The following is a 26,891-nucleotide window of genomic DNA, read 5'->3' as shown; positions in this document are numbered from 1 at the left end:
TTGCGGTTGTGCGCGAACTGCGAACCAGCTTCTCTAGAGTTTGCTCATGAGGCAGGAAACCAGGGCAGGCGGCGAGCAAGAGTGAGCGGCGGCAGCGGGGAGCGCGCGCCCGCGTGCGGGGGGCTCCTCTCTGCTCCCCAGAGGGTCGCCGTGCTCCCGACGGGGATGGAGAGGACGTGAGCGGGGACGGTGCCTTCGCTCTTGCTGCCGGGCCATGGGAATCTGAGAGCAGCGGGTCCTCGCCTTGCTGCCAACAGGTAACGGGGATTTGGGGGTGAGAGGGTTTGCACCCTCCAGATGGGAGCCGGGGACCACCCGGGTGCCTGCGGAGGGTGGGCGGGGGTCCTGTTGCACTCTCCAAGGTTGCCCCTCGGAGAGATGGAAATGGGGTTCAAGCTTGTTGTTGCAGGGGGATGGGAGTGCCGGTGCCTGGGTGAGGGATGGGGGGAGCAGGGCTGTGCTCCCCATTCCTCTGTGGTCTCCCAGTTGGGGTGAAAGCCGCTGCCCTGATGCCCTCTTGCCCACCGGGATGGGCACCGGCCCCCTCGCATGGCTCTCCCCGAGCCCCCATTTCCAGGGCAAAGCAGGAGTTTTGTCCCCAACGCCAGGCTCCCACCTGCCCAATTGTGGGCAAGAGCAGCTTAGGGACAGGCAGTGGGTTAGTGCCGGTCCATCAGGCTCCGCTGCCCGGTTTAGGGGGTCCAGACACTGAGATACGCCTGGTTTTGGTGCCGTCTCAGTGCAAACACTTCCCTGCTGTAATGGCAGCTCTGGGGCCCTTGGTCCTTCCCGTCTCTGCGAGGCTGTGCCAGCGTGGGGCTGACTGTCCAGCTGGGTCACAGCTGGCTTGGGGACATCCCAGTGAGCCTTGAAGAGCATCAGGGACGGAGTCAGCCCAGCCTTCAGCCCTCCTCACGCCCGCCCACGCTTGTGAACAAACCAACCGGACCTGGCCAAAGAAGACGTGTACGGAAGGGCCAGCAAGAGCCAGGGTGTCCGGACGCGCTCCCGGGGAAAGGCACATACATGGCCGTGCGAGGACATGCGTGCACACCCATGCACGCCCGTACACACGCACGCAGCCACCTCCCTGGGAACATGGTGAGGCAAGGGGCAAAGGCGCCTACACATCCCTCCCAGGCAGCCTTGGCACGAGAAATTCGGTTGCACAGATGCAGTCACAAAATCAGACTTCAAACGCCTCGTTTCACCGGCGTGGCCCTCGCGCCACGCAGGTGAAACGGCTGCTCGGTGGAAATTACGCTGTGGCTTGAGTACATGAGAAAAAAAGGCACAATAGCAGCACCTCCCTCCCCACCTCGGCTTCGTGCAGGAAGGAAAAAACACCTTCTGGCAGTGCTCGCCTTCGGTAAAGGCGTTTGAAGGGCTGCGGGCAACTCTGGGAGAATGGGGGCTTCTCTGCGGGGCCAGGGTTGTGCTTGGGGCTGGGTACGGGCTTTGCTGCTGCCTGGGCATCACCGGGGCCTTGCCTGTTCCTCCTGCCTTTGTTGGGGCACTGCAGCGTGGCCAAACGCCTTTTTGGGTGCCAAAGTGTGTTGCCAAATAGGTGTCACCAAAAGCTGAAGGCACCAGGGTGGTTTTTAGTATTTGAGTCCCCAAAGCAGCATTGCACGATGTGTGTGGGGGGCTCACTCGTCTGCCCTCTCCTCGCCAAAATTGCCCATCGGTGGGCATCTCGAGGCAGCGCTGTGGGGACAGCACCCGTGTCCCCGCTGTGGATGCTGAAACAGCCGCACCGATCCTGTTCCTGAGGGAGGGGGGGTCCTGGTTTGCAGAGCCAGCCCTGACAGCAGGCTCTGATGGCTGTGGCTGGTGGCACTGGGGGTTGGCAGCACCCTGGGGACCCTGCACCCTCCCTGGGGACCCTGCACCCTCCCTGGGGACCCCCTATGAGGCTCTTCCCTCCGTCCCCAGCTGCCCAAAGGGGCACACGCTCAAATGAAGCCCCCACGGCCGTGCCCTCCTTGGCAGTACGGAGAGAGGTGGATTTAAGTGTGTGCTTGTGAAAACACAGCTGCGCAATGGCTCCCGGGTAGGAAACCAAGGAGAAAACGGTGTCGGCAGTGCCGGCAGCCGGCATCTCCCAGTAAAGCAGCTCCTGGGGCTCAGCCAGCCTGCTGGGGACCCGGCTCGTTGCAGGGTACGGCGAGGATGGGGACCCTCGCAGCTGCACTGCCTCACTGCCAGATAAGAGCTCTCCGCTCAGCGTTTGCAAAAGTGGCTGCTGATTTTGGGTGCTGGGGGCAGAGACACCTGGGATGGCTTTTGCCCTGCCATTGATACCCAGTGCTGGTGGAAACTGTGCCCCGGCCCCCAAACCTGCTGGGCAGAGCCTGGAAAAGAGGGGTTGGGGGGGGCAGGTCTTGGTGGAGATAAATCCCGGTGGCGTAGGCGTGGGGGATTCTGCAGAAGAGCTTTTTTCCAGGGCCGTGGGCTGCCGTTTCCATGTGACGCACTGTTGGGGCTCCTGGCTCTGTGCTGCGCTCAGCTTTTGCGGGAAGGCATGAGCTACCCAGGTGGTTTGCAGAGCCCACGCGACACTCGTGGCATCACTGCCAGGCTGCCCCGGTGCCCACGCCACGGTGCCGGGGACCCCGTGTCGCAGCCCTGCACTGTCTTGGCATCACCGTAGCCAGGGCTGATGCATGAGGTTGGGGAGTTCTTGATGTTTCAGGGTGAACTGCCGAGGATGAGGGGTCCCCGAGCAGGGATGTGGGTTTAAAGAACATCCTTGATGGAGGAGAAACAGGAGCCCAGTGACAGGGCCGAATGCACGGCTGGGGTGGGGGCAGGGGAGGGGGGAAGGTTAATGAGAGCCCTGGGGGAAAGGAAATCAGAAGCGATGCAGCGTGGGTGGGTGAGCACTCGCATCCACTTCTGACCCCAGGAGCCATTTTTAGGGCCGGGGAGGTGCCTGGTCCAGCCAAACCTCATAAAACGCACGTTGCAGGGCCATGCAAGAACGTATTAATTGCTAATGGGATATTCATGTTTAGATTGTTATCTAGATGGAGAACATAAGGAGCAGCCCAAGGGCTGCAGGATGGGAAGGAGCTGGGGAAGAAGGCAACGCCACGCTGTAGTGGTGGGAAAGGGGAGCCTCAGGCTGAGGACTAATTGCCTTCAGTGTTTTTAATTAACAAAGCCAGAACGAAATTAGGAGGAAATATGGCTAGTGACGGAGAGTCAGAGGATGCTCCCAGTTCAGCTGAGGACCTGGGGAGCGTGTGGGACGAGCTATGCAATGTGGGAAGCCAGGGATGGGGATGCGCTGGAGCGGGAGGAGAGGCAAGGCTGGGGCCGGGGGTGCGAAGGCTTCCCTCACCCCCTCTTGCCCCTTTGCAGCCACCATGGGCTGCTGCTGCAGCTCGGACTACGACGAGGACTGGATCGAGAACATCGACATCTGCGAGCACTGCAATTACCCCATCGAGCCCGACAGCAAGCGCCAGGTGAGGAGGGGGTGAGCAGACACCCCGTCCCCCATCCCGGTAGCTGAACACCTCCGGAGGTGGCCGTGGGATGGCCAAATCCCGGGAAGGCGAGGGCTCACCGGGCTCCTCGTCCCCTGGCAGAGGCTGATCCGCAACGGCTCCGAGGTGCACGACCCCCTGGTGTCCTACGAGGCCACGTCTCCGCCATGCTCCCCCCTGCAAGGTAAGGTCCGGCCGTGGCAGGGGGTGGCTGTGGACAAACCCCCCAGTTGGCCACCAGCCCCCTGCCCCTCCGCTTGTCCTCCCAGATAAGCTGGTGGTGGCCCTGTACAACTACGAGCCCAAGCACGACGGGGACCTGGGGCTGCGGAAGGGCGAGAAGCTCCGCATCCTGGAAGAGTGAGCGAGCGCCGATGGTGTCCCAGCACCCACGCCGGCGCGACCCCGCGGCTCCCCAGCCGGCATCCCGGTGCTGTCGGGGGGGGTCCGTGCGGGGTCCTGGCAGCTGGTGTAGGGGGGTCTCACCTCGCTGTGTCCTTGCAGGAGCGGGGAGTGGTGGAAGGCGCAGTCGCTCACCACCGGCCAGGAGGGTTTGATCCCTTACAACTTCGTGGCCATGGTGAACAGCCTGGAGCCCGAGCCGTGAGTAGGGGTTGAGTAGGAGCCTTGCCCTGGCAGGAGCCATGTCAGCAGGGTGGAGGAAGGTGCCAGAAGCATCCCTCAAAGCGCCGGTGGGTGAAGGTGGCTTGACACCCCTCCCCAGCCCTAACTCTGCCCCCTGTCCCCAGGTGGTTCTTCAAAAACATCAGCCGCAAGGATGCGGAGCGGCAGCTTCTGGCATCAGGCAACACTCACGGCTCCTTCCTCATCCGGGAGAGCGAGACCACCAAAGGTACCGTCCCATGGGTCCCGCCGGCATCTCCTGCTGCGGGCACTGGGAAAGGCACTGGGGAAGCACAGGAGGAGTGCTGGGGTCCCACACACACACGGTCCCCCCGTCTCCCCAGGCTCCTACTCATTGTCAGTAAGGGACTTCGACCAGAACCAGGGTGAGACGGTGAAGCACTACAAGATCCGCAACATGGACAACGGGGGGTACTACATCTCCCCCCGCGTCACCTTCAGCAGCTTGCACGAGCTGGTGGAGTATTACACACGTATGTGTCGTCCAGGGGCTGGGAAGGGAAGGAGTGGTCCAGGGGCTGATCCTGCCTGCAGGCAAGGGATGGGGATAGGGATGGGGATGGGATGAGGATGGGATGAGGATGGGATGGGATGGGATGGGATGGGATGAGCAGGACACGCTGCTACCTGTGCCCCAGCAAAGTCATCAGCTTGTGCTGGGCACCCTGTGCCTTCTGCCTGCATTGACACTGGCTCTGCCTCCCCCTGCGCTGCAGGCAGCTCCGACGGGCTGTGCACCCGCCTCGGCAAGCCCTGCCGGACCCAGAAGCCACAGAAGCCGTGGTGGCAGGATGAGTGGGAGGTGCCGCGGGAGTCGCTGAAGCTGGTGGAGAAGCTGGGAGCAGGGCAGTTTGGAGAAGTCTGGATGGGTGAGTCAGGGTGAAACTGGGGTGCTTCCTCCCAGCTGAGGCCACTGGTGTGGGCAGCGTCAGCTGAGCCCCATGGCATCCCCGACTGGGGTCTTGCATGGAGCAGCCAGCACAGCCCCGGGCGTGGGATTTTGGCTTTTTACAAGGGCCCTGGAAAAAGGGAGAAAGCCAGCAGATAGAGCAGCCCAGGGGCAGCTCTGGTTTACTCACAGCAGCCCAAGCTTCTCCCTTCTCCCATCCCTGGTCACCCGGACCCCTGCACCGCTGCCCGGGCAGGCACCCATCGCCGGGACGGGTGTGCCAGTGCAGGTGTGCATGCACGGGAGCTGCACCATGTCCTCATCGAGCTGGGCTCTGCTCACCGTGTGAGAGCAGCTGCCGGGTTTGGCATGGGGCCCACGAGCACCGTACGTGGCTCCGCACGGGAAATGGCCCTTGTTGTGGCTGTCGCTCCGACGCTGGGAGCAGCTGGGGGCTCGCAGGCAGTACGGGGCCTCGAGCGTGCTGCGACCCAGCCACAAAAAGCACCTCCTGCTCCCCAGGTGCCACAGTGGGGAAGGCACTGGGGCTGCCCTGCTCCCCTCCATCCTGCCCTGCAGCCCCGGCGCGGTGTCCCTGCCTCTGCTCCCATGAGTGCTGGCTGTCCTACAAAGTTTTCTTTGGGTACCCAGCAGGAGCCAGGTTTTGGCATTGCTGCCTGGCTCCCCCAGCTGCCCCTGCAGTTAAAAGCCCAGCAACCAACAGCTTCCTTTCCTCTTGGTGGCTGAAAGCCACAGGTAAAAATATCTGTCTGGTGGGTTAAAATGCGGGTACAGGTTTTTGCCCAGAAGGTGATCAGTACGGAGCTGTGAGTGCCTCCAAAAGTCTTCTGGCCCCACTGCAACAGTCCTCCAGGGAGCGAGGGTCCTCTGCCCGTCTTCATCCCACCTTTGCAATCTCCAACATCTCTTACTTGTGCAGTCTTGCGTTTGGACGCTCTAGATCCACGGAGCAGCCCCCACATTTGCCTCCTCCACCAGCACCGCTATTGCCAGACATCCCCTGGCCATGCTTGGTGATGGGGTCCCTCTCCCCCATCACGCTCTGCCCCATTTCTCTGCAGGCTTCTACAATGGCCACACCAAGGTGGCCATCAAAAACCTGAAGCAGGGCAGCATGTCACCCAGCGCCTTCCTGGCAGAGGCCAACCTCATGAAAAACCTGCAGCACCCACGGCTGGTGCGGCTTTACGCCGTGGTGACGAAGGAGCCCATCTACATCATCACAGAGTACATGGAGAAGGGTGAGGGCACCTGGGGGCTGCCCACCATGGGTGGGGGTGGCTGGGGGCTGTGAAGAGCTGTGGTCCTTCGGCTCTTGGCTGCTCCTGTCCAGCGGTCAGTGCTGGCTTTTGTTTATTGAGCTGCTTTTAGCATCCTTTGCCTCCCCGCGCTCTGCTTTTGCATCACGGCTCTGTCACCAGCTGGGAGCTCGGGGGTCAGCCCTGGCAGGGGGAAAAGGACCTTGCAGGCAGGGTGGTCTCCTGCCCGTCCACTCCTGCCTGCCTTTCCAGGGGCTGTGAGCTGCCCAGCCCTACGTTTGGTGTTGCAGTGGGGGACAGTGCCCTGGTGACCCCACCACCACGATCCCCAGCCCCAACAGATGCCAAGGGGGGAGGCAGCGTGCCTGCCTGCTGCTGAGACCTGCTGCCTTCATTGCAGGCAGCCTCGTGGACTTCCTCAAGACCTCGGAAGGAATCAAGCTCAGCATCAACAAACTGCTGGACATGGCCGCACAGGTGAGGGGGGACGGAGCCGTGGGGTTGCTGGTGGGGAAGGCTCTGCCAGGGCTGGAGCTGGGGCTGCCCTGCTCGGGTTGGAGGCTATTAATTGCAATTACTCCAAACCGCAGATCGCCGAAGGCATGGCCTTCATCGAGGCCAAAAACTACATCCACCGCGACCTGCGGGCTGCCAATATCCTCGTGTCGGACACCCTGTGCTGCAAAATCGCCGACTTCGGGCTGGCTCGCCTCATCGAGGACAACGAGTACACGGCTCGCGAGGGTGCGTTTCCCACCGTCCCGGCCCCACATGTGCCCCCACCGAGCCCCACTCTTGGGGTGCACACAGCTTGGGGCCACAGGAGGAAACCCCCCATCAACCCCAGCCTCTTCTGAGGGTCCCCGCGGTGCCCCAGGAGCTGCAGGACTGCCCGCAGCCCTGGGAGAGGGAAGCAAATGGGGGGTGCCGTGGTCCTTCTCCCCCCTCCATCTCTCTCCCCTGAACAGGAGGGGGGCTGCGGGATCCTGCATGCCCACCCAACCCTGCTTTTGTGGGGTGACAGCCCTATCTGGTGGCTACTGCAGGAACAGGCGTGGTGGCCCGCTTGCAGGGGTGCCAGCACTTGGCGGGGGCTCTGTAGCCAGCCAAGCAGCCGGGGGGGGGGGGGGGGGGGGGGCAGGGGGGGTGGCTGCCACCAGATCCAGCTCATCCCCAGGCATACAGCAGGCACAGAGGCTGACTCGTGGTTGTCACATCAGGTTAAACAGAGAGGAACGTTTCCAGCTCAGCCGTAATGTTTTATTTTCTCCCCTCCTGTTGTTTTTTTCAGGGGCTAAATTCCCCATTAAGTGGACAGCACCGGAGGCCATTAATTACGGGACGTTCACAATCAAGTCCGATGTCTGGTCATTTGGCATCCTGCTCACAGAGATCGTCACCTACGGCCGGATCCCATATCCAGGTCAGGATTTCCCAGCAGCTGCGCAGCAGAAGGGCTCGCACACACACGCAAGCGCACACCCACGAGTGTGTGCATGCACTCCCGCACGCACACACGCTCTGAGCCGCCCCATCTGGCTCCCTTCCCTGCCAGCCCGTGATGGTTTCGACCGCTTCCCGATGCACGTGGCCGGCCACAGCCCAAAAGCCACGGGGGGTTTCAGAGGCAATAGAGGGGGAAAGAAACATCCCCGTGGGATTTGCAAATGTAGGGTGCTGCCTGTGACATGGGGGTGACCTAAATTCAGTGCTGTTCGTGTTGTCCTCCCAGGGATGACCAACCCTGAGGTGATACAGAACCTGGAGCGTGGTTATCGCATGCCACAGCCAGACAACTGCCCGCAGGAGCTGTATGAACTGATGATGCAGTGCTGGAAGGAGAGGCCCGAGGAACGTCCCACCTTTGACTACATGAAGAGTGTGCTGGAGGACTTCTTCACTGCCACCGAGGGCCAGTACCAGCAGCAGCCGTGAGGACCCCAGCAGCGGCTGGGACACCCTTGCATTGGGGTGCCTGGGGGCAGTCCCCCTTGCACCAGGTCCCCACAGACTCCATACACATCGCCCTGGGGCATTGGCAAACACTGCCTGGACCTCAGCAGTAAAGATTTGAAATGCTTCAAATCTTTGGAGCAGCAGATTTCACCCCCCCAAGAAGGCGACGGATGGCCAAAGCCAACAAGTGACTCCAAAGAGCAGAGGGCTGGTGCTGGGGGGGCTCTGGTGGAGCTGTGCGGTGCCCAGTGGGTGCCCACCACGCTGTTCCTGTACTTGCCTGAGGGGAAATCCAGCCGCCAGCCCTGCAGGAGGCTGCCCAGGGTCCACGCCAGCCCCCTTGCACCCCTCTGGCTGGGCCTCGCCTCCTCCTTCACACCCTCCACCCCGGTGATGGCAGGTACCCCCTCCTCACAAGCGATGGCCACCCCAGCCCTTGGCCACCCCAGCCCATGGATGCTCTTTCTGCCCCCATGGTGTTTGCAGGACCTTGTCTAATAACTTTTTGGGGAAATAAAGGCCTCTGCACTGGCGGTGGCCGTGGGGCCTCGCTGTGGCCCTGGGGCAGCCAGGCCGCCATGGGGCAAGCGGGGTGATGCCCTCAAGGGATGGACTCCGACTCACACCAACGCCACCCCGGGGTGCTGCTGGGGGACTGAGGCCCCTCTCACGCTGACCCCGGCTGTGTGAGACCCCCACGGCCCCACTCTCGCCGACCCCGAGTGGGAAAGGCCGGGGACTGGGCCTGGCTGCTGGTAGCGGCCTCTACCCTGTCCGTCTCCCCCACACCCCCAGGGATGGTTCAGCCCCACCTGGTGCTGTTGCCCCCCCCCCCCCCAATTCGCCCCGAATAGTTCCGCCCCGCCCACCTGGACCCTCTTCCCTTTTGCCCGCCCCCCGCGCCCCAGCGATGGTCCAGCCCGCACGGCGCCGCCCCCGCGGCGGTGGTACAGCCCAGGCACCCCCGCCGCTCCGCCTAGCCTGCTAGCTACCCCCGCGCCCTCTCTCTCCCGCCGCTGCTATTTTTCCTATTGGTCGGCGGACGGGAGGGGGCGGAGCGCCCCTCCCCGATAGGCCGGGGGCAGTGCGGGGGCGGGGCAAGTGGGGCGGCGGGGCCCGGGCCCCGGGGCGGGCCGGGCCGGGTTGGGTTGCGCGGGGCGGCGGTAGGGTCTGTCGCTGTGGGGAGGCAGGAAAATGGCGCTGACGCAGGGGACCAAGCGGAAAGTCTGCTATTACTACGATGGTGAGGGGCTGCGGGGCACCGACGGGGGCGGCCACGAGGGGTCACCGGGCCGGGGGGAGGGTTGCACCGGGGGTGGGGGGAGGGGAGGCGGTGCTGGGGGTGGGGGAGGGGGCGGGCGGGGGGGTGAGGAGGGCAATGGGAGGCGCTGGGGGAGGTAATGGGGGCTGCACTGGGCGGGTAATGGGGGTCACTGGGGATGGGGGGGTGAGGGGTTGGCTGGGGGAGGGTAATGGGGGGGTCATTGGGAGGGGGGACTGCTCTGAGGGGGGGGGTAAGGGGGGGGGGCACTGGGAAATGGGGCTGGGCTGGGGGCTGCCCTGAGGGTGGTGGGAGGGGTAATGGGGGTCACTGGAGGGCTGCGCTGGGGGATGGAGGGATGGAAACTGGGGGCACTGAGGGACAGGGGAGGGCTGGGGGCTGCCCTAGGGGGGAGCAGGGAGTAGTAGGGGTGTAGGGGCAGGATGATGGGGGGTCGGGGGGAATGGGGGACACCGGAGGGCATAGGAAGGACGTGGGGGAGCACTGGAGGGGAGAAAGGGAAGAGTGGGGGGAAAGATAGGGAAGCAGTATTGGGGGAGATGGGGGGGGGGGGGTAGAAGAGGATGGGGAGGTCTGGAGACCTAGGGGCTTTGGAGGTGAGGAAAGGCTGTGAAGGGTCCAGGATAGGGAGAGGGACATAAGGCCAAGAGAGGGTCTGGGAGTTGTGCTGAGATGCTGAAGAAGGTTTCTGGGAGGATGAGGAGCACTCCGGGACATGCTGGGGGATAGGATGGGTTGTGGGAGATGAAGCCTCCTTGAGCCACGTTAAGAGGAAGAGGCACTCTTGAAGCTCCCGTTTAGGTCAGCGGTGTTGCTGTCAAGCAAGGGGCAAACCTGAAGGCGTTAGGAGCCAGACAGACTGTGTGGTTGTTTGTAGGGAGTTCCTGTGTCTAGGAGCATTGTTTAGTTCTGGCTCTGAACTTGGCTGGATTGTAGACTGGTGGGTTTTTTTTGTGTTTTGGTGGGGTTTTTTTTCTGTTACAAGGCTGGGGAGGCACTGCTTTGGGGCTTTATAATCATCCCGTTGGGGTGGGGAAGTAACGGGGTGTTAGAGCTGGCCAAATCCCAAGTTGGGTATCTTGTCAGCTTCCTCACTTCTACCCCATAGTCTGTGAGAGAAATCACAGTTGCGTCACCTCTGCACGTTCACAACTGGATCCCCTTTGGAGGGGCGGCTTGGTGCCTCAGTGATGGGCGAGCTCATTTTAATAGAGTCTGTGATCACTCTCTGTGAAAGGCATTGTGCAATTCTCTATTTCATCGTGGGTTTTAGTCTGTGAAATAAAATAAAAACTTTTTCTTGCTACTTTTTCCTGGTAAAGGGATGTGCTCAGTGTTCAAGCAGTAGAACAGACCTTTAAACTGCCATATGTAGCAGGCATATAGTGAGGGCTTTCATTTCTCTAGAGAAGTAAATCTAAGCGGTACGTTTGCAACCCGCAATGACAGTCCTGTGGGGTCTCTGACTCAGCCTGTGTCTTCGGGAGGGCAGGGCGAGGAGGAGTCTGGATTAGAGCTCTGGGTGCAGCTAAACTGAGCCCAGTTTCACCACGCAACTGATCTCTGTGCAACACCCATCATATCAAAATATACAAGGGGATGATAGAGCCCTGGCCCTAAAATGCCTAGTTTAAACTTGAAGAGTCCTTGCAGGGAGTGCCAGAATGCCATACATGTGCACACAACCTGGGTGTTGGAAAAACACGGTCTCTTATGTCCAAACTTATCCCTGTCCTTGGAATGTAACATGTTCAGAAAGAAACTTGTCAGTTTGTGAACAAGCTATAATCTTTAAAGGCACGCGATGATGTCTTAAATATGAAATAACCAGTAATTTTGTTTGAAAATGCTAAGCAGTGATGCTATCCTTGTAGTCTTTATTGCACAATAACTACATGAAGTTAGCGTTATATGCTCTTGTCTGTAGCTGCCCTCACTAATTTACTCTGTGGTGAGGTTTTAGTGCCTTCTTTCCACTGCTCTTTTACGAGTGGCTGGCAAACATCCATAGTGTGTCCTAGGGTGAAAGTGTGCTTTTATTGTTGGGAAAGGCATAATCTGCAGTTGCGGGAGGCCAGTTTGTCAGGGGCTTTTATTTTCCATGCAGGGTGGTTAGAGCAGAGCAATCTAGTGCAGTAATTCCCTGAAGGGAGGTCCCTGGGCACTGTTTCAGATGGCATGTGGGTCTCTTCCTTGAGCCACGCATTTCAGATGGTGGGAGGGCATCCTATGCTGGAGAAGGAACCTGAGCTGCAGGGAAGTGTCTAGGTGGGATGCAGAGGCTGGGGAAAAGGTAATTGGGTATTGTAAGGGTCCTTCATGGAAATTCTGAGGGGTGCTGAGGGTGTGTGCAAGGGTTTGAACTTGAACAGTAACTTCTCCTTTATTAGCTCCCTATGTAGGGACTTGCTTAACCCTAGCAGACAGGAAGAGGTATCTGCTAAGTTCACACATTCTTAATCTGCACTGACATCCATGAGCAGACAAGCTCGTCTGCTGCTCTGTAGGACTCGTGGTGGGATGTGTTTAGCAGAGTGAACATGAACAGGCTCTGGAAGTCAGGGTTTGCCCAGGGCATTTCACTGACAGCCTGAGGTGAAGATGATGATGATTTTTCAAAGCTTCATGTAGTTTTGTGCTTGTATTTTCTAGATAGGGTCTTGAGCATCTCTTACCAAGTTCCCCAAAGCTTGATTTAACCTGATTTTACTGTAGGGATAGTTGCCCCAGTAAAATACCAATGTGCAAAGAACAACCCATTTCATTGAAGTGCTATGGACAGGTAAACTCCAGCAGCAGTGTTGTTTGGGTTTGGGATTTGCACCATTTGCATCTACTTTGACTGAAAATAGAGCTATGTCCACAGGAGGAAAAACTACAGCTGCATGCTGTGAGGAAGTAGCAGTTTCTCCTGAATGTTAAGATTGGTGATGAAATATTAATACTCCCAACTGAGTCACCAGCCAGACCGGATTGGATGGCCTGCTTCCTAAACTGATCGGGAGTTGTACAACTACATGAACAACTTAGTCTGGTTTCCCAAGAAAACGAGGCTTGCGCGATACTGCTGCTGCATGTCTGCGTGTTTCCTGCTCTTGGCAACTTTGGAGTCTGTGCGTCTCACAGCCAAATCAGGCAGGAGGCAGAAATCTGAAAGTTAAATTTCTGTAAGTGTCATGGAAATAAGTACTCTGGGAGAGGACAGTTAGCTGTGCCTACTGTGGGAGAGTGCAGCATGAGCTCAGCTTTTTCTTGGTAGGAAAAAATCCACATGGGGAGATGACCTGTGGGATGTATTTGCAGGAAGGTAACTTCATTAATGCTGGTGCCCATAGGATAGCTCGTCAGGTGCATCTGTGTGGGTATGTGTTTGGTAGGGACTGGGATTCTTCTGAAGGATTTCAAGCAATAATAAAGGGTGAAAATGACTGAGAAGCTGTAAAACTACAGCTGTGCTGGTGTTTGCTTATTGACAGAATTAGCTGCTTTGTATCTTGTTTCTGTTAGTTAAATAGTAAGAAACTGAGGCAAAGAGGCTACGTGCTCCATCTGATGAGTCATTGTCTGAGCCGGGATTAAACTTGCATGCCTCTTGGCGTGTGGGTTTCTGCTCAGAGTGCGGTTGCATTTCTTGGTGAAATGTGTGAGCTCTGTAAAGGTGAGATATCACTGTGGACCTGAACTGCCTGGAGAGGACATTGGAGAGCTGTCATTTGCTGAGTGAGGACACACTGATGTGGTGCCCAAAGCTCCTGTCCAAGAAAGCTGGAGCTCCCTCCTCTTGTGCAGTGTGATGTTAGTTGCTCAGAGTCCACCTGGATTGCCTTCCCCAGAACTGGCATTAAAAAATTCCTTGTCTGGACATATCCTCATTTCCAAATATCTGTCTTATTTGAGTCAGGGATGAACTTTTCTGAATCCATGGAGATAGCTGTGTGAACAAGATGAGAGACCCTATCCCCTGTGAACAGGTGCACTGCTGAAGGACAAATAAAATGACAGATGACCTGATGGCTTTTGTGGATTGGCTGTGCCTCTTTGAAGGAATTAATAGTTTCCTCTGGTGTAACAAAATCCTTTCTGCTACCAGGTGATGTTGGAAACTACTATTATGGCCAAGGACATCCAATGAAACCCCACAGGATCAGGATGACCCACAACCTGCTGCTGAACTATGGCCTCTACAGGAAGATGGAGATATATGTAAGTGTAGGGCTGGTCATGAAGAGAAATATATATGAAAGATCTTAGTCACATGTCAGGTTTTAATTTTGATGCTCCAGATGTAGAAGTTCTCTGTTGATGAGCCAAAGAGGAGAAAAAAACCCAAACAGTTGTGCTGCTGTATTTCTGCTTTCTTCTGATTGCTTGTGGTGGGACGTTCTTTGCTTCAGATAAGCTTTGGAGACTGGAGAATTTGCTCTTCTCCCTGTAACTTCAATATTTTCTTTGTCTAGATATGTAATACATTTCAGTTTCCAGTAGTGGCATTCTTGCCTTTGAGAATAAGTTACTCTTGTTTAATGCTGCTGTTTTGAGTTTTTTGCTGTTCCTGGGTGTAAATCTGAGATTGGAAATGGGAATTGGGGAGAGAGAGATTTCAAAACAAGCCTTGCTCTTTTTTTGTCCTTGCAGCGCCCTCACAAGGCAAATGCAGAAGAAATGACCAAGTACCACAGTGATGACTACATAAAATTTCTGAGATCTATTCGCCCAGATAACATGTCTGAGTACAGCAAGCAGATGCAAAGATGTAAGCTATGCGTGTAGTGCTGTAGTTCCTGCCAATGTTAAAATTTGTGGTTCTGGGAATCCTAGGCCAGCTCTAGAGGTTTGTGATAAAAAGAGTAGGAAGAACCATGGAAAATTGTCTTTCTCCTGACTTTGTTTTTGATTTTTCTGGTAAATCAAGCATTTTAAAAATGGGTCCCTCTCTCAAGCCAATATGCTGAAAGAGCTGAGGAAAAACCCTTTGACCTGGCTGTCTTTTTTTTTTTTGGTCTTGTGTTTTGGTGGAAACCTTTCTGGTTCAGAGATGACTGAACTACTCCATTTTTGAGCTGCATGTATTTTGTGTTATTGCTTATCTTTAACCAGAGGTATTGAGGTGGGAAAGGGTTGTATATTTAAAACAAACAAACAAAAAAACCCCAACTCATCAATTGTGTCCAAAATCTGCAGTAACTCTGAAGGTTTTTTTCAGGGCAATGGCTGTTTGGAAGTGGGGAAGGGTTGAGATGCACGATAATACCTGTCCACTTTGTGTTAGAAAGGTTTATTTTGTGAGCTAATCTCTTGCTCTAACCTCTACAGTCTGCAGAAGGGCTCTTTAATGGTGACTTCAATGTTACAGAAACCTTTTTTTTTTGATCTCTCTGCAACTCTGAGCTGATGTTCTTTGGCAATGACTGCGGCAAACTAGATTTCTAGCAAGTACAGGCAAATAGTGGGGAAGGCTCAAGGCTCATTTAAACAGTATTTTGGTCTTGCACACTGCAATCCTCGAGAGCAGAAAAAAAGTTGTTAGCCCATGGGGTTCATTTATGTGGAGTAAGTGTAATCTCCAATTTAGAAGAAATATGGGTCTGGAGTCTGAAGTAGAGGCACTTGGAAATGTGGTATGAGCTGAAGGGGACAGATGTTAAGGCACAAGCACATAAGAGGAATGGTAAATATGGTTCATGAGTAATATACGTTGAAAGACTTCCTATAGTAAATGATATGCCTTAGTACACCAAATGACATGTACCAAAGTCCATATTTACACAAACTGAACTGTTTACCCCTGAAGCATATACAGCTCATAAACACCCACTCTGCTTTCTCTGGTAGTCAACATTTTCTGTACTGTACTTCCACAGAACTATTTTTACCTGAAGGAGGCAAAAATATGAAAATGAATCTTAAATATGCGGAGGACAGAGCTTTTCTTCAATGAGACCTGCAAAATAGTGGCCTCTGTGTAGCTAGAGAACTAGCACAGGAGGCTCAGAACAGAGGTTAGGGATATAGGAGACAAGGTCACCGCTCCCAAGTACAGTGGCAGGTCTTCATAGCCTGCCTGGTGCTTCAGCTTTTGTTTTGAGGGAAGGATAGCTGCTACGATTTTCATAAGAGTGTATCCACGTTTAATGCTGGGCTCTCTCTGGTTGCACTCTGCCAGATAGGAAGTTCCTCACCCACTGCAAGGAAGAAGGAGCATCTGCCTCTCATCTTCCACCAGAGCTTTATGCCTATAGTCAAGTGATTGACCCCTATTATTAATATCCCTCCTTAGTAGTCCTAGCAGCTTTGACTCTCCTGGTGGGAGAAAGCCCAGGTGGCTTCTGTTTACCCAGCAGCTCCTGCCTTTGACAGGTATAGCAGAGGGATGCCCTCAAATACCGTCAGAGCTGCCCACAAAGTTCTGAGGGGGAGGAAAGGTAATGAACAGTCTCTAATTTCATTCTGCTAATGCCGTGTTGCCTGCCTGAGAACTTGAGAGGACTACTCTATAACCTAAAGGACAAGAAATTTAATTTGTTATAATGGGAAGCATGCAGAAATTGATGACTTAAATTCTCCTCGCTTAACAGGGAAAGCTTCCCACCACCTCTTTGAGTTGATTATTCAAACTCCGCCAGTTGCCATGCCCTGCTGAAACAATTGGAAAGTGGGAACAATTGCTTCCTTCTGGGTCTCCTGATGGGTATTGTCCTTCTCAGAGATCCCTGTCCCGAACTGGGACCATTCAAACTCCCTTATCACACAGTCTTTGTGAAGACTGTGTGCTGACGAGTTTCTAATGCTGCAAGAACTGTGCTGTTTGTGCCTTTCTCATTAAGCACGCGAGTAAACATTCTACAGATGTTGTTACAAAAATACAGATTTTTGTTTGTTAAACCAAATCTTGCAAAATCTAGATTCAATACAAGTCTTTTGTTACTGTTTTTATTTGTAATTGTGGAACAGTTTACAGTAGAAATTTATCCAGGCCGAAACTACAGTACTGCTGAGAACTTAAAAACTGACTGTCCAATGTGAAGTAAAAGGAATGTACAAAGTGTAACAAAACAGATGTAGATGTAAACTTCTGGTCCAGTATGCGCCACTATCTAGCATCTCCCCACTTTCTCCTGCAGTGCTGGCACTGTTTGCTTTCTGAACTCCTCGTCAGCAATACAGCAGGAAACAGAAGCAAAAACCTTTCCCACTTGCTGTGGGGTTGTGTAATGGAGCTCGGTGTCAGCTCTGTAGTCAGAAACAGCAATGTTCCCCCTCAGAAGGCACAGTGCCCAGGCAGTAGGGCTGCAGCGTGGCCCATGTGGGGTAGTGAGGGGTGCTGGCCCCCATTTTGCACAGCCTGCATGTGCTCGTGGTGACCAGCATGTGCTGCTGGAGCAGAGCAGAATACTGTCAATGTGCTACGTCAAGGAGCGCCACTTGAGTTGCTGCTGAGGATGTGTATCGGTATTACACAGCTCTGATAGCATCTCCTCTCTGCCCACTCATTTTCCGACGCGATTGACTGGTTTCGGGATCCCTCATAGCGCACCCCGGTAGATGGCGTGCCGCTTTCACCGGAGCTCCTGGGACCTGCTTTCCTGTTTTCTTACAAGTCAGGAACATCTTCCCTACAGCAACAACCTTTTTGCCTCATCAGGCAATCCTCAGGTTGATTACCTTAATGTTTTATTATTTCTGCATGGTATTTTGTTGTTTAAAACTTTTGATCGCTTATCTGGTTAGCTTTTTAAATCAGACTGGTGGTAAAAGCTTTGCCATATATTTGTAGTTTTGTCTTACAAACTCTGTTGTATTCTTTTCAAGTTAATGTTGGGGAAGACTGCCCTGTGTTTGATGGGTTGTTTGAGTTTTGTCAGCTCTCTGCTGGAGGCTCAGTTGGTAAGCTTACAAGTCATATGTTCTTTTCTTTTTCTCTTAAGCAGATGTGTGTAATGTAGTTCTGTCCAGGAAATATATTGTTGTAGGTGGTGATGGGGAAGCCCTATGAACCTATTTCTGATTTCCTTAATAATTAGATCCAGATTTCTTCCCATGTGAGGGTTCAAGCCTTGCATATTGACAGATCCGTCTACATTTGTTAAGCATATCTTCACTAGTCTGGGTTACTTTGCTGAATATGTGAAGGACTCTGTAAGTGGTATAACAACATTGCCAGTGATAGTTAAAACAAAACCGCAGCAGCAACAGGGGTTTAATAAAAAAAATCAACGTGAGCTTTACAGAAAAAAAAGTTGTAAAAACCTTGCTGTGGGCAGGCGTAACCTGGAAAGGAAAGAAAAGGGTTACTTTATCTGTTGTTTTTAACAAAAAGCCACTGTCTCTGGACATGAGGCAAAATAGAACCTGAAAGGTTTCAGTAAGCTCCCTGAAAGCTGGAACATTTTAAATGCTTTCACTATTTTCAAATACTTTGTTGCAGAAAGACTGGTATTGCGGGAACTGTGTTAGGGTACATAGGCATTAAAGCTTTGTGGCTGCTACTCCCACAATGACATCTAGAAGTCTTTATTTCCTGTAACGTAGTTCAGCAGTACGTACAAGTACTGACTGCAGCATTTTTTGAAGTAGCTCTATGCTCTCTGGTCCCACGGCTGTTGATTCCACAGAATATATCATTTGTTTTGATCCCAGGAGACTTTCAGAATTTGCAGAAAGTTTATGAAGGGGCTGGGGGAAGAGAACTTCCTTTGCCTAAATGCATATTCAGTGAATGACCTAAATATTCGTTGGATAAAACCTTTCATTAAAATCTTTTGTTCAGGGCACTGAGAAATCTAGACTGTCTTCAACTGTGACCCCAGCTAGAATGCTGTGGACTTGTTTGTGCAGATTTCATGCTCTGAGGCAAAAGTGGGAAGCAGTGAAAAGTGTGTGCAGGCAAAACAGAGCCTGCATTTCTCTTCCCTTGCCTCTTGTTAGTTTGTTGAGACATCCAGTGTTAAACCCTTGGGCTTGTGCTTTGTAAAGTACCCAAACGCACACATAAGCAATGATGTGATCGTAAGGGACCAGTACTTTACCCCTCAGTCTCTGTCATGGGGCCTTTGCTCTTGTGCTAACATTTTGTAATTCTTCTCCCAACAGCCAGTGCTGTGAAGCTGAACAAGCAACAGACAGATATTGCTGTGAACTGGGCAGGAGGCCTTCACCACGCTAAGAAGTCAGAGGCTTCTGGCTTCTGTTATGTTAACGATATCGTCTTGGCTATCTTGGAGCTCCTAAAGTACGGGCAGTACTATTTACCCCTTTTGTTTGTCCTTTCTGCTGCATTTCCTCTTGGTCCTTAGTGCTTTCTTCCCAGTCTTTTCTTTTTGTTGCTTTTTTTTAGCTGTGTTTTCCCAGAAGAGCTTAATCAGCTATCTTTGTGGTGCCCTCTCTCCCAAAGGGATATGTCTAACGGTGGCACTATGCAGGAGGCAGAAGGCTTGGAGCATTGTGTGGTTGCTCTTAGGTCCTTCTTTCTACCACCCACCCTGGAAAAGGGGGCGCAGCTGTAATATGTGACAGCTTTTGGTTCAAGGCAAACCTCAGTGGGAGGCTAGGACGTAAAAATGCAATCTGTTGGTTGAATCAGAATAAACTGAGTTGAGTCTGCCTTCAAAGATCAGTTGCAGCAGCAAAAGCCACTTTATTTTCCTCTGTGGTTCTTTTCCGCTGTTGACCAAGGCACATGTCTCTTCTCTGCTGCACTTTTGCTTGTAGACTCTGGTGAGAGAGCTGCCTGGTAGCTGTGCAGCCTGGGGATTAGCACCAAGTTCCTTGTTCTCCTCCCATTTGCTCTGCAGGTGAAGGCAGTTTCTGCTCTGAAGAAATGCAGTATTTTGACTCCTTTCTGATCCTAGGTATCACCAGAGAGTGCTGTATATTGACATTGATATCCACCATGGAGATGGCGTGGAGGAAGCCTTTTATACCACAGACCGTGTCATGACTGTGTCCTTTCATAAGTACGGAGAGTACTTCCCAGGAACAGGGGACCTACGGGTGAGAATGAAGGCTTAGCAGAAAATTACTCTGAAATTTGGTCTTTTCCATCTGTTTGCTGTCATACTAATTTAACTAAAATCACTGTTCTCCTGGGTTTTTCTGCTCTCAAAGTGGCATCCTTTTTTGGAGGGCAAAGGTGTGAGGCAGCTGGCTCGGCTCTTGGAGTGGGTGCTTTGTTCCTGTGATCCTATATAGTAATAAAACCAAGGCTTTGATATCAGTCTCTTAGCAGCCTTCTGGTGGGATTATGCTCAGAAAAGTGACTCTGAGGATGGCATGTTGGTCATCTCTAGCTACTTGCAAACTAAGCTTGGTCACACAAGCTTTTGGGTGAAAGTTTATGAGGGAGTACTTCTCTGTGTGTTGGTTTATCTTGTTGGCATTTCCTCCTGTGAGTCAGTTCTGCATGTTAATGAATCGTGGTGTTAACTGTGGCACTCTTTCAGGTTAGATACAGGTGTGGTTCACTTTGTGACTTCTGACATTGCCAAAACGCTCTTCTCGGGGGTGAAAGGTTCTTTACCTTTTTTTATATGCTTTTTAGTGGAATTACATTTTTCTGATCTAAATTCTCTTGTCTTCCAATTGTGACTTGTATTTTTTCAGCCCTACCCAGAGTTTGGTGCTGGTGATGTGGACTTGTGTGCAGCTGCAGCCTTATTCCCTGGCGCAGCCACTCTGCACCATAAAGGAAATAACTATTTTTAAGAAAACACTTGGGTGTGAGAGAGATAATGGAAACATAAAAATATATATATTATTTTAAAGTAAAAATAGATTCCTTCAGTTACTAGACTGCACGGTCAGCCCAAACTGGTATGTTGAGCTGTGCATCTCTGCAGTGTACAGGTTTGGAACTAGAATTTTGGCTGCCAGTTTTACTGCTGTGTAAGAAAGTGGCTTTTGCCAGTGAAATGAGAGCCTGTGCGCTCACAGCAACATGTAGTAGTAGATTTTTCTTCTCTGAACACTGAGGGCCAAATGCACCCATTTATGCCAGATAAGCTGCTGTTAGAGTCAGCTGACTCTTGCTGCTTTCTGCCAGGACAGTATTTGTCTGTGAGAGCCTAGGCTTACATCTGGATTACACTGATGGAATCCCAGACTTCCCTTCCTAATTTGGAGCACAATTTATGTGTTGCAGTTGGTTCTCTGGTGACTTGTGGTCTCTCCTGTCTTTCACTCTAATAGGATATTGGTGCAGGCAAAGGCAAGTACTATGCTGTCAACTATCCTCTCCGGGACGGAATTGATGATGAGTCCTATGAAGCAATATTCAAGCCGGTAAGTGAAGACATCTTTGCTGAGTGATTCTTTGTGGATCATACTTTGTCACTGGGTGGCTCATGGAGCCGTTCTTTGGGGAGATTGATTCAGTCTTCCGTGAAAAGATTCTTCAGGGGCTGTATTCCTCCCTAACAATTGCAGCCTGTCGTCAGTAAGCTTCTCTTCGCAAGAGCCTCAGTGTTACCAATACAGGGGAGTCAGCAGCTGTGGGAACACTAGGGATGTCTTCATGTCACTTGCTGACATGGACATTACTGTGTTGCTGTGACACTGTCCTGTGGAGAGTGTGTAACAACGGGTTTCTTGTTTAGGTGATATCTAAAGTGATGGAGACGTTCCAGCCTAGCGCAGTTGTCTTGCAGTGTGGGTCAGATTCTCTGTCAGGGGACAGGCTGGGTTGTTTTAATCTGACCATCAAAGGTAAGAGTACCTACTGTACAGTGCCTGTGTTGAACAGGCATAACTGATATAATTAGATTTCTTTGAAAAGTTTGTTCCTCTTCTGCCATGAGGCTATGACCTTTTCCCCCACTGTTTTTGCTGCAGGTCATGCCAAGTGTGTGGAGTTTGTAAAAAGTTTTAATTTGCCTATGCTGATGCTGGGAGGAGGTGGCTATACAATCCGCAACGTGGCTAGATGCTGGACCTATGAGACTGCTGTGGCTTTGGACACTGAAATTCCCAATGGTAATTCTCCCCTGGAGCCTTTGAAGCAAGACTAGGGGACAATGACACTCTAGAAACAGAGCTCAGGGAAATGATGTTGCTGTGGGAGAGGTAGCAACCCTAAGATGATTCATTAGCTCTTGATTATTACTGTGGAAGAGCTTTTGGATTCCCTGATTTGCAGTAGCTGTTCTTGTTTGCATTCTAGTCCTGTAGCTCTCCCCTCCAGCAAAAGGTACCCAGCGGCCTTGCTGACTTACTGAAATGAGATGACCTTCTGAAAACTTTTGTGTGCACTGATAGTATTTAACTGCCAAGTAAGCTTTGACTGCACTGTTGCTAATTTGTCTGCTTTCACCTGAATTTGGGCTAGGAGAGCCCTATGCCTAGGTAAATGCAGTTGTGCTTTTCTGTAGAAGTACAATGTGTTTGTGGTATTTCGTCACCCATCCAGTGGTAATTTGGTGTTTATTCCTTTTTAAATTGCCTGCAGAACTTCCATATAATGACTATTTTGAGTACTTTGGACCAGACTTTAAGCTCCACATCAGTCCCTCGAACATGACTAACCAGAATACCAATGAGTATCTTGAGAAGATCAAGTAAGTGTTTGTTCCTCTTTGCGAGACTGCCACCTTCTACTGGGGGCTTCGCAGCCGTGGGCGGCATCTTGCTGACGGAGGTGTTCCTTTCCTGGCTGGCTCTAGGCAGCGCCTCTTTGAGAATCTGCGCATGCTGCCTCATGCCCCTGGTGTCCAGATGCAGCCAATTCCTGAGGATGCTGTTCAGGAAGACAGTGGAGATGAAGAGGAGGAAGATCCTGAGAAACGCATTTCAAGTATGTGCTTGTCTCTGGCATAGTTGCATTGCCTGGCTGGGAAGCATAGTGTTCAGAGCCTGTGGGTGCCAAAGCTGAACAGGATCAGTTAGCTGGAGAAACATGCAGGCTCTAAACTGAGTTACCTTAGTAAAGAGAGGAGGATATGTGATTTAGGTAATTCTCTATTCTGGAGTCCTCCAATTTGAATCTGTTCCCACCTTCCTGATTGATTTTGTAAGATAAAGCAATGATGCTAGGCATTGCAGGGCTGATAGATTTCTTTTCCCTTGGAGAAATGGCACTTTTGCCAGATGATTTCCATAATGGGAGAACCTATGCTTTAATGTGTGAATTTAAACAGTTCCTGTGATGTAGGTGCTATGACAGAATACTTTCTGGGAGACTGTCAGGTTTGATCCCAGAAGTTGTCTTCCACAGTGAAAATGCTAGTTTATATCCAGATTGGCTGATGGCCTTTAGATCTGGCAGACAGATTTTCTCAGTGTGAGGTTGGTTAACCTGCTTATGCTGTCAAGTCTAGACATCACACTGTACCTAATCCAAGTTGTACATGTGATCTTGGATCTCAGGCATGAGCAGTTAGGAGTGGTGAGTTAAAAGATACGGCAGGTAGAAAGACAGTGTTTTTATCGTGGCCTAATTCTGACTTACGTAGGCTCGTTAATTCATTCTGGTGTGTAGATGTACTTGGAGAAGTTAGTGCTTGGTGCCTCCTGACTTCTAAATCTGCTGAAACAACCTCTTGTCTTCTTTGCATTCAGTCCGCAATTCTGATAAGAGAATATCCTGTGATGAAGAATTCTCTGACTCTGAAGATGAAGGGGAAGGAGGGCGCAAAAACGTTGCCAACTTTAAGAAAGCTAAGCGTGTGAAAACAGAAGAGGAAAAGGAGGAAGAGGAGAAGAAAGGTACGTGTGAGAGCTAGGACTAGAAGCCCTCCCAGCTCTGTGGAACTTTGCCTGGCATGTACTTTCCTACTGTACTACTGTGTGTCTTTTTTTTTCCTTTTTTTATTCCTAGATGAGAAAGAAGAGGAAAAAGCAAAAGAAGAGAAAGCAGAACCCAAAGGGTGAGCCCTGTCTCCTGGCATGGTGATTAAATGGCTGTGCCTGTACTTCCTTGAGCACCTACCAGTGCCCCTGGTGGGATGTTACACTAGTTGAGGGGTTGAAGGAGAGACGTGGCAGTTTGGATGGCTTTGTCGTGGGCTCTTAATGGGAAGAAGTTTGCATGTGTAGAACAGCACACCTGATAAAGTGCTGTGAGAGCCTTCAGGGAAAAGGGCTTAAAAATATGGTGCCTTCATTCAGTAACATGTTACAAGTTTTAGGTGAAGACGGGCCGTATAAGCAGCATTTTTAAGGTTGCAGCTGGCTTCTTGTTAAAGCTTGGGCACAGCCCAAGTTGCTTGTTAAAACCAAATTCTTTACTGCTTGCTTCCACAGGGTGAAGGAAGAGACAAAATCCACCTAAGATGGCTGCAGCTGGACAGTACCTGTCAGTGCGTAGTTGTCGTAGGTTAGCTTCTCTGGTTGCCTCCCATTCCACAGGATTTATATTTTATATATGTTTCTGTATATATTTCTATATAAATATATAAATGACTTGAGAACTGTAAATTATTCCTTGCTGCACTCCGCTGGGAGCAGATAGGGAGGATTCTGTGGAGTAGACAGACCTGCACTGCCCAGATTTGGTGACTGGGAAGTTTCACTCTTGCCTTCCACTGCCTCCTTAGTGTGTCTTTAAAAAAAAAAAAAAAAAAAAAATCACTTCCTTTCTTTACTCTCTCCTCTGAAATAACCACCCTTGGAAAAGAATAATTTAAGTAGAAGTAGTATCTGCATTTCAGGTTAGGTGGAAAGATGGCCATCAATTTTCTTTTTTCTTTTTTCTTTTTTTTTTTTTTTTTGTGGGAGAATACGAGTTCCCAAATGAAGCCTGTGAGAGACTATTCCTTTGGTCTTCAGTTTGATTCCACCATGGCAAGTAACTGCAAGCTGGTGCCGCTTCTCAGGGTCAAATAGTGCAGTTCTTGAATAGAGTTGGCTACCTCCCTGCAGCAAACTTGTGGAAAGAGATGAAGCAGCTTAAAAGCAATCTGAAAAGCGCTTTAGTGAATCAGCCCAAGAGCCCTGCAGGTGCAGATCTGGAAAATGCAAAATGAAAATCACCCTAATGTGGTGGTTAACATTTTTCCAAGATCTTGCAGATCCAGTTAGTGTGGCAGCATTATGCATCTCAAGTAAGAGAAGGGATGAAATTTTTATACCTTTTTTTCTATACCTATGCCCCTTTTTGGGGGGGAAGTGAGTTACTGCCCATTTGGCCGCCTGCTTTGCTTTTCCTGTTTGTTCTGCCCTTGGCTACATGTGCCGTAATGTGCTTTCTCAGTACTGATCTGTGTCCTAGGCTGAAACCACTGCAGAAATTCCCAACTCGTCTAAAGGCCAGACTGAACAGAGCCTGGCTGAAACCTCTTGTCGATGTGTGTTGCTCGCTGAAAAACTCTTCTCTGAAGTGAAGTTACAAATGTTTTCGAATTGAACCTTTCCTCTCTTTTGCTCTCAAGGCCAGTAAATACAGAAAACCTTTTTATCAGCTGTCTGAGCTGTTATCTTTATAAGGGAACAGCAGATGGGGCTCTGTACGTTTTTATAACTACTCCTTTTCCTACTCCCATGCATTATCTCACTCCCAAAGGTCTTTTGTGAACAGAACTGGCCTTTCTTTTGCATCTCGTTTTGTACAGCTGATCATTAGATGAGCTTTTGGTGAAATGCTTTGCAGAAGTTTTGCAGGCAGTTTTGACTCGCTGCTCTCCTTTCTCAGGGGGATTCCTCTGTCCATAAGAGGATCTGTACCTCCCACGGAGCGCTGCTGATGGTTTCAACTCTAATAATGCTGCTAACTTAACACAGGTTATTTTTAAAATGTTTTATTTTTTTAAATACTTCTTTTCCCTTTTCCACCGTGAGTTTTTTAGTCTCTTTGAATCCGAGTGACGTGTCACTCCCGCTCTTCAGTGTTTGTATGTGAAGCGAGAGAGATCAGTGTATCTTTGTGTCTGGGGGGGAAATATATTGTGGTTTTTTAAAGATGCTTTTATTTTGAATTTTGAGAATCTTTGTAATAAAACTGGTACATTTCTATGGTTGGTGTGAGTTTGTACTGCTTTCTGCTGAGGGGAAACACTCGGTTAGAGTGGGAGTTAATTTTGTTTTCAGAACCATTGCTGGAAAATGGTGCGGTAGCTTGGTTGTGATCACGATGTGATGTAATGTAGGCCCTAACAACAAAAAATGACAGCTGTAGTAAGGCTTTGGAAAGAAAGCTGAGGGGAGGCACGATTACTTTCCCTCCTCTTTCAGGAAGAGGGCTAGATGTGTTGGTTTAAATGCCATGCACCAGAGCACTTTATTTGAAACATACTCTGTACTGCATGTGAAAGAGTGCTTTAGTTTCTTTTGTAGGTGTTTGGTTTGGTGTGGGTTTTTTTTCTTTTCCCCTGTGTTTTATAAAAAAAAGCCTTGAACTTCTTCTCATGACCCTTCTCTGCAGAAAAGGTAAGTCAAAATACTGTGGGTTTTGTTTGCTCACAACTTTTCTACTAAGGGTCACTGGGGTGGTTTTTCTGTCTCTTTCCTGAATTACACCTGGGTTCTCATCCAGCAGCATTGCTGCTGTTAACTGGGTTTGTGGCTTGTTTGGAGTTACAGCACTTCGTGCAGCTGATGCTCATCTAGAAAAGGAACAGTAAGTTAGGGGAAGAGACTTTCATCCAAGAGATAGTGGCTGGGATTCAAGTGTAAAAAATTTCTTTAATATAATTAGGAGCAGGTTCATTCTGCAACCGAGTGCTGATCACACCTGAAATGGACACAAAAGGGTCATAAGCCAAATCTGCTGGTTTTGTAGTTAAGAAAAAGCTTTGCGTGGCACAGTTGACTTTCATTGCTGTAATGATACTCCAGGAAACTTGTTACCCTTTTTCACCGTAGCAGACAATTAAAATCCTCTCCTCCTTGAACAAAAACAACTGTACAATTCAAGTTACCCCTGCCAGATCACGCATGCCAATGTGCAACTGCAGTCCTTCTCTCTTCCAGGGTTTCTTAAAATGGCTGCCGCGATGCTGTACGGCAGCTCCCTGGCAGATGCACTGAGCCCCGGATCTCGGCTGGGGCACAATGCAGCTGTGTCTCGCATGACAGACTGCGAGCAATCTTAGAAATAATTTGCAGACCACAGTGCCTACATTTAAAATACCTTTTTTTGGGGCCTCCCCCCCCCTCCCAAATGAATAGGGATGAATACCCTGCTGCATTTGGAAACGGGTCACTTGCTTTAGCTTCCTGCTATTGATAGGAGGACGTGGTGCATGAAACTGAGAGTTTTGGCAATTCCCACCTACCTCGAGGGCTACAGAAGAGCAGTGATGGTCCTTGCCCCAGGCCCTGCCTTGCCAGGGTGGTGCCAGTTGGGCAAACAATGGTTCTTGCTTTTTCTCCATCTTCTTTGCCAGCCAAAACAGCAGGGGCAGGTGATTAGCTGGGAA

At 51.3% G+C, this 26,891-nt stretch overlaps 2 protein-coding genes across 3 annotated transcripts; both read left to right on the top strand.

Annotated features, from left to right (window-relative positions):
- Positions 1-77: 77 nt before the first annotated feature.
- LCK (LCK proto-oncogene, Src family tyrosine kinase) lies at positions 78-9,082 on the top strand. Of its 2 annotated transcripts, XM_049820841.1 has the most exons (13): positions 78-257; positions 3,367-3,473; positions 3,597-3,678; positions 3,764-3,854; positions 3,999-4,097; positions 4,244-4,347; positions 4,463-4,612; positions 4,856-5,008; positions 6,111-6,290; positions 6,709-6,785; positions 6,899-7,052; positions 7,600-7,731; positions 8,041-9,082. In XM_049820841.1, the coding sequence occupies exons 2-13, from the start codon at positions 3,372-3,374 to the stop codon at positions 8,241-8,243; spliced, it is 1,527 nt and encodes a 508-aa protein (XP_049676798.1). In that variant the 5' UTR covers positions 78-257; positions 3,367-3,371; the 3' UTR covers positions 8,244-9,082. The 2 variants fall into 2 exon arrangements, with proteins under 2 accessions (XP_049676798.1, XP_049676799.1); XM_049820842.1 differs by lacking the exon at positions 6,111-6,290.
- Positions 9,083-9,354: 272 nt separating this feature from the next.
- Positions 9,355-25,485, top strand: HDAC1 (histone deacetylase 1). The gene is made up of 14 exons (XM_049820452.1): positions 9,355-9,507; positions 13,637-13,749; positions 14,182-14,299; positions 17,356-17,430; positions 18,637-18,775; positions 19,395-19,536; positions 20,731-20,823; positions 21,138-21,246; positions 21,373-21,513; positions 21,986-22,094; positions 22,200-22,330; positions 23,095-23,241; positions 23,354-23,402; positions 23,779-25,485. The coding sequence occupies exons 1-14, from the start codon at positions 9,459-9,461 to the stop codon at positions 23,804-23,806; spliced, it is 1,443 nt and encodes a 480-aa protein (XP_049676409.1). The 5' UTR covers positions 9,355-9,458; the 3' UTR covers positions 23,807-25,485.
- Positions 25,486-26,891: the final 1,406 nt, after the last annotated feature.

Source organism: Accipiter gentilis, chromosome 17 (genome assembly GCF_929443795.1).
Source record: "Accipiter gentilis chromosome 17, bAccGen1.1, whole genome shotgun sequence".
NCBI classification, from domain to species: domain Eukaryota; kingdom Metazoa; phylum Chordata; class Aves; order Accipitriformes; family Accipitridae; genus Astur; species Astur gentilis.
The sequence above is the reverse complement of the archived record's forward strand: the minus strand, read 5'-3'. Positions and strand labels throughout refer to the sequence as shown.